This window comes from Oryzias melastigma, linkage group LG15, assembly GCF_002922805.2.
Source record: "Oryzias melastigma strain HK-1 linkage group LG15, ASM292280v2, whole genome shotgun sequence".
Classification (NCBI taxonomy): domain Eukaryota; kingdom Metazoa; phylum Chordata; class Actinopteri; order Beloniformes; family Adrianichthyidae; genus Oryzias; species Oryzias melastigma.
Genome location: NC_050526.1, coordinates 9945393 through 9951789, shown reverse-complemented (window position 1 = coordinate 9951789; position 6397 = coordinate 9945393). Strand labels below are relative to the sequence as shown.

The window sequence follows — 6397 nt, the reverse complement described above, 5'->3', positions numbered from 1 at the left end:
TGTATAATTAGGTCCACATACTGTAACTGTACTGGTCTAAAGCTGTGTTCACACCAAACATGGTTTGTGCACAAACCACGAGCATTGCTAAGTCATGTTTCAGGTGGCATGAATCGGGGTAAGGCAAAAACTCTGACGTGCAACAAATATTTCACCACCTAAAGTTTCAAGAGTTAAATTATTGGAACCCCGGCCTAGAATTTTTATTTCATAACCAATCTGGAACTCAGCTTTGGCCCATAATGATGTAATCAGTGGCTGGAGTCCAAAACCAACATGGAGGAAAAGCTGCTCGTTCTCCTCCTGAACTTCATGATATTTTTCTTCTTTGCATGAAGACAATAAGTTACGCCGGAGTAAGACTGGACGCGATAGCGCTGCGAAGCGGCGTGTGCTTCCATTCGGCGCCCATGTTAACCTATGGTGTCGGTTACACCAGGCGCGGAGCGGCGCGGAGCGGCGCGGAGCGGCGCGGAGGGTCCGCGCGGTGCAGCGCAACGTTTCGCCGTCTGGCCTATTTCTTCCGCGAGACGCGAGCGCTCCGCGTCAATACTGGCAGGAAGTTGCATCAAAATACATGAGAAAATCCGGTTTATTTTCAAAATAGAACCAATTTTTCACAATAAAACGCCGCGATTGACAAATGTGATCATGTTTTTGTGTCTAAACAGACTGTAGAGATGAAAATATGCATACAATCAGAACACACAGACATGCGTGCGCGAGAGCCCCCACCCCAGACACCACAGATCTCCGGAGCAGGTGTGCTGGGCTGCAGCGTTCTGGGAGGAAAAAAAGCAGGGCAGACTGGCCCCCCAATGCAGTGGGGGCACACTGGAGCGGGGCATGGGGCTGCGTTTGAACGAGAGAGGGGCAGAGAGGGGCTTCTTGGAAGAAACATCAGGTAATATTTTTAGTTTATTAATTTACCGACGGAAACACCTGCGTGCGTGCACACAGACACACAACACAACAGACAGACACGCACACGCGCGCACAAACCGATCAATGAAGTGGGCCGACTGCGGAGTTGGGGGGCGGGGTCTGTGTCAACAGAGGCAGAGACCATCTCCTTTTAGCAGAAACACGGGGAGATATCCTGGTTATTGACCATGATGGCAAAAAGAAGCAATAGCTCTAGCAGAAGCGCCTGTCGACCGTCGCGGAAAAAAATCGCGTCTGGTGTGACCAATAGAGCGCCGCGAATCGGTGCGCACTCCGCTCCGCGCCGCCTTGCGGCGCTCTCGCGTCCGGTGTGACTCCGGCGTAAAACATCCCCTAATTTTATGTATTTATTTTCCTTCACTGGACTAATGTGGGACAGTAAGTAGTCAAATTGGGTCTAGAGAGGCGGATGTACCGCTGAAAGCATCTGTTATTCAGCTCCTGCAGTATCATCGTACTGGGAGATTCTCTCAATGATCTCATGAACCCAGACATGGAGACGAGATTACTGATGTTTTTGTAGAACTCTTCACAATAAATTAGCCCGATCTCTCTGCATTGACTGTATATGAGATACACAGATCTTTAGGCAATGCTTTTATGTTGGCTAAAAGCTTGACAGCGGCTCCTCCCACTTACATGTCAGGAGTGGCTAGTTTATGAACACATTCCTGGACAAGCATCCTGCAGTGAAAGAGAGGCGTCTAACAAGAATTTGCCACATGAATCGCGTTTACTGAAACTGTTGAAAACCTCTGGCGGACAGCAGGCTATTTTTCTATTATTCAATGTCTCTTCCAGTCTGTTGTTGGCTGGTTACTGTTCTTCTCTATGGTGGGGGCTAATTGACTGTTTTGAGTTTGATGAAATGGTGATGAAATGATCAACAACAGTGACATCGACTTAAGTGCAATCGCGTTCATGAAGAAATGTGGAAAACAGGAAGTTCTTCTTCTCCAGGGAATCTGTCCACATGTGGATAAATAATATTTGGAGACAGTTGCAGAGCAATTTTCAGATACTGGAAATACCTGAAATCTGTGTGACCCAAACCATGGATATGTCTCAAGCTTCTTCATCAATTTTAGAACACTCCCACAATACTACAAGCAGAACATGAGTGCTGTCCAGGCCCGGTCCTGCTGGTTCTGCTGCCAACTTCTATAATTATGTTTATTATGATTATCTGTGGGGGAGGAGCTATTTAGCCAGTCACATTTGGGGTCACCAAAAAACCCACACAGAAACAATGAAAAACCCAAAAGCTAGCTGGGTGGCAGCAGGTAATCAAGCTACTGCAGGTTCTAGACTTGATGCAGCAGCAAATAGGGCTGGGCTAGCAGAAAAAGGTGTGTGGTAGACCTTAAAGGGTAACCAAACCCTAAATCAGCTTTGCTTGTCTGTTGATCTCCATAAATGGGGCTTTAAAAGTGCTGTCTGTTGGTCATTCACAAATTTTAAATAAAATTGTTTAACTCTTGAAAATTGAGTCAAAACCCGCCTGTGTTCTGCCCCCTAAAGATTGAATCAAGGTATTACAGTTTAATTATGTGATTGGTCAAACTATGTACGTTTCAGAAGTCTCACGTCATGATCTGCAGCTTCAGTAATGATAGTCCTGCCGCACAAGCCCCACCCCTCTGACTGGATTTTCAAATTCTGGCTGTGTAATTTAGAAGCTTCACAAATCGGTTTCTCAAAACACTGTCCATTAAACATTGGAATTTTCATTTTTGTTGCCAGGTTGCCTACAAGGGCAGCAGCCTCATCTTTAACTTGATGGTTAAACATTGGAGGTATTTTTTAGGAAAAACAAATGTGTGGATTTGGATGATTGTTCAGTTACAATGACTGAAGAAGAGCTAAAGTAAAATCTAATGACATTGAAGCTCTTAAATTTGGACTACGCATACCATGTATTTATAATAGACGAGGTTCCTAACTTGCATTAGAGCCTTTCAGTTGAAATTTTGCTCCCAGGTCCCCCAGCATTAACCACGGACAGTTGATTTAAATACATAATAATTTATGTTTCACTTTAAAAGGTGCTGTATCGTATGAGACAATATGAGGTGTTTCTGCTGGATTTACTGACTTAATAAACAAAAAAGCATCCAGTGTCAGTGTGAAAAGTCCTAACTATGCTGGAAAATATCACTTTGATGCTGTTTGCTCTAACTTTGTTGACTTTTTTGACTCATAAATGTCTTTATACAAATTTAAGCAACAATAATAATGAAAACACGATGAAAACGGAGCAATTTCAGAGTCTCTTTCCATGGAAGTCTTTAAGAGAAACTGTCATTTCCGCCCTAAACGCCTTGCAGTTTCAACCCTATTAGCAGTGTTCACAACTGTGCGGAAGATGTGAATATGTTTTAATGTCCTCAGCTTGATGCCACATCTGCTACTAACAGCAATTTGTCCCCCAGTGTTTGTTTAATTCATCTGGGGACAGCAGGGATGTGAGGAAAACACAATCCTACGAGATGTGACTTGTGGAGAGCTGCTGGGAGTTCCCCTCTGCTGGACTCTCTGATTGGTGTTTATAGAGATCACATGGCATGAGAGGGAGGTGTTGTCCCTGCTCAGCCACCACTGAGTCATAAGGTGGCGCTGCCTCCATTGGGAAGGAGATGGATGTGATGTGTTGATGCTCCTGCCCCGGCAGTCCCAGGGGGTAATGCGAGGGGGAGAACCAGGCTGCGCTGGCTGAGCTCTCTCCGCAGTACGGAGAAGCGTTTGGGCTGGTGTAGGCGGCCTGCTCCTGTGACTCCGCCCTGCTCTGACACGGGTCCAGCAGGGAGTAAGGAGGAGGGTCTTCTGTTGGGATCTGAACCTGAGTGGAACCTGGACCAACGCACTCATCGTAGCTATGGAGACAAGGAAAAAAATTGCATAGTTAGCATTGTGGGTAGGAATAATAAAGCCATAATTACGTTTTTGAGTTCCTGCTACACTTTTAGATCCATCTCAAGATCCACTCGTGTTTTGAACATGTCCATGGGGGATTTCTCTGATGATGGAGGACATTTATAAAGAAAATTAAGATAATAATTGCATTTCTGAGAATTTCTTCATTCAAATTGTTGTGAATCAAAAGCAGACCAAAAATGCTGAATGAAAAGTATTTGTGACGTAGAAAATATGCTGGGCCGACCAAAAGCTCCATTCTGACAATTAGATTCATGAACGTCTTTGTTTTGCCTGTCCGTTTTGGAATCTGGATCAGAACTGTACGGCTGGAGAGCGCCGATATTGCTGGCCATTTTTGTTGCACTGCTAGCGTTATTTTGGGGGTGTAAAGGATTGTAAGCTAGCAGGAGAGCATGTAAATGCAGAACTCAGTCATGGGTGATGGGAAGTGGGGGTGGGGTTGCTAGGTGCCAACAACCCCACCAACAACTTTGAGGCAAATTTCAAATTTACTACTTCCAATCTGCAGGTACTATGTGCTAGAAAACAAGACAATAAAAAATTGGTTAAAAGCAACAAAATCATAGTTAAAAGACAACCACAAATCAAAAGATAATTGGAGTTGGGTTTTCAAAAAAAATGTTGGGTTGCTCTTTGTAACAACTACATTCACCATGAATTAAGTTTTTTGGGTTTTTTTTCTGGTTCCAGTTTAATGAGAGGATGTGACACAGCTCTCCTCATAGGCATCGCCTTCAAAGCGATCTAATCTTGAATTATCACAATTACAACTAAACTAGTAATTCTCCAATATAAAGAGCTGATAATTGCCTGAAGAAAGACCAAGATGCTTCTTATATTGCTGACATCCAGAAAGCAATCCAAGACCTCCAAGATAAGTTAGCTCCTCTCTCGAAACTGGAGTCAGAGCTAACGCCGCTCATGCTACTCCTTCAAGAGGTCAGAACAGGGCACTAAATGAACGCGATAATCAGCATGACCTCTTGGAGAGAAGAGTGGACGACGTGGAAATGCAACTACGAATCAATAATGTCATTCTGACTAGATTACAGCTCCGGCCACGAGCCACGTCTGACGCAGCTAAAATTAGCATGGAAGCTAATGGCAGTAATGCTCGGGTTGTGGATGACAGCATGGAGAGCCAAGTCGGATAATTTCTCAAATCTAAAGAGATTTCCCTAGATCTAAATACCGTCAAGATTTTTTTAAAGACCTGCAGCTCTGTTAGTAAGGTAAAAATGTCTGATCAGAAGTTATGAACCAGAGAAATAATAATTAATTTAAAGGAAATGGTTAGGTCGAGCCGGAGGGGGGTTATAAAAGTTCTTTTCCACCCACTCCTTTTCAACCTGTAATTTGAGGCCCAGTTATCTTATGTCTGGCGTATCTTTATACGGATGTATACGACTGTTGGTTGTACTTCACATGTATTCTTGTTTGATTGCTTGAAATAAACCATTTCAGTTCAAGTCAATTCAATTCACAATATGGTCCAACGAAAACTGGAAATGTCAGTGCCAAACCCTAATAACTTTTTAGAAGCCATTTGGTTCCAATTAACCTTGACAATTCAAAAACAATTGATTTCCCAATTCACTTAGATGCCTTTATCATTCTTTTATGGTCTCGGTTTGGTTCACCATTCATGTTGACATGTATATTAAAGGGTGGTTGTTCCGCTCTTAATCATGGAAATGTACTGAACGATTCCCAAAAATGTCCCTGATGAACTCCTCTGACTCCAGTTTGATCCACGTCTTTCTCCAGGTGGAGAGAAGAGAGCAGAGCTCGTAAAACAGAATAAACTGAAAAGCTAACAGAATTATAAAGTGCGTGTGTGTGGCTAATGGTGGATGAGGATGGGCCGATCGGAGGAAGTCATTCCCTGTAATTCAATCATCCAGTGGTTGATTGTATCAACTGTGCTGTGACCATTATATCTTCTTTCAGCTTGATGTCCACTCTTCAGGAGCTACACTCAGCCTGTAGCAGAAACCTCATCCAAACCCTTAAAGGCCTCGTGCAGTGGCAATTTTTTTTTTTAAATTTAGAAAGTCAATGGAACTTGGAAAACGAATCCAATAAAAATATTCACTTAAAAATCCAGCGCGATTTTCTTGATCATTTTATGGTCTTGCACAGCTTTAAATTTGGGCGATAGGTGGTGATGGGCGGGGGCTGCGCGTGACGTCACTTCAGGGATCCCAGAGTGTAAACAACAATGGCGGACGGTTTGAGAATCGACGTAGACCACGATTTAGCGGATATTTCTTTGGATGAAGATGATGAGCCTTCATCAAACACGGGAATTTTAACGACACAGGGTTTGGAGGGTGTACAGCCCTACCAGTTTGAACCGGAGGTTTCCTCATCTGAGGATACAGGGGCTTCGGATGATGATGGTGAAAGCTCATACAGCGATGGCGGGGAGCAAGCGGAAGGCGAAAGGAGGCTGCAGCAGACCCTCATCCGCGGCAGCCCACGCGGGCCGCCTCAGCGGGCGGCGGACCCGGGC

At 44.1% G+C, this 6397-nt stretch overlaps 1 protein-coding gene across 1 annotated transcript in view; it reads right to left on the bottom strand.

Annotated features, from left to right (window-relative positions):
• Positions 1-1187: 1187 nt before the first annotated feature.
• bean1 (brain expressed, associated with NEDD4, 1) overlaps positions 1188-6397 on the bottom strand; it is a 64589-nt gene continuing 59379 nt past the window's right edge. The window contains exon 5 of the mRNA XM_024298004.2: positions 1188-3818. Within this exon, the coding sequence (XP_024153772.1) occupies positions 3428-3818 (391 nt within the window). The 3' untranslated portion in view covers positions 1188-3427. The remainder of the gene's footprint in view (positions 3819-6397) is intronic.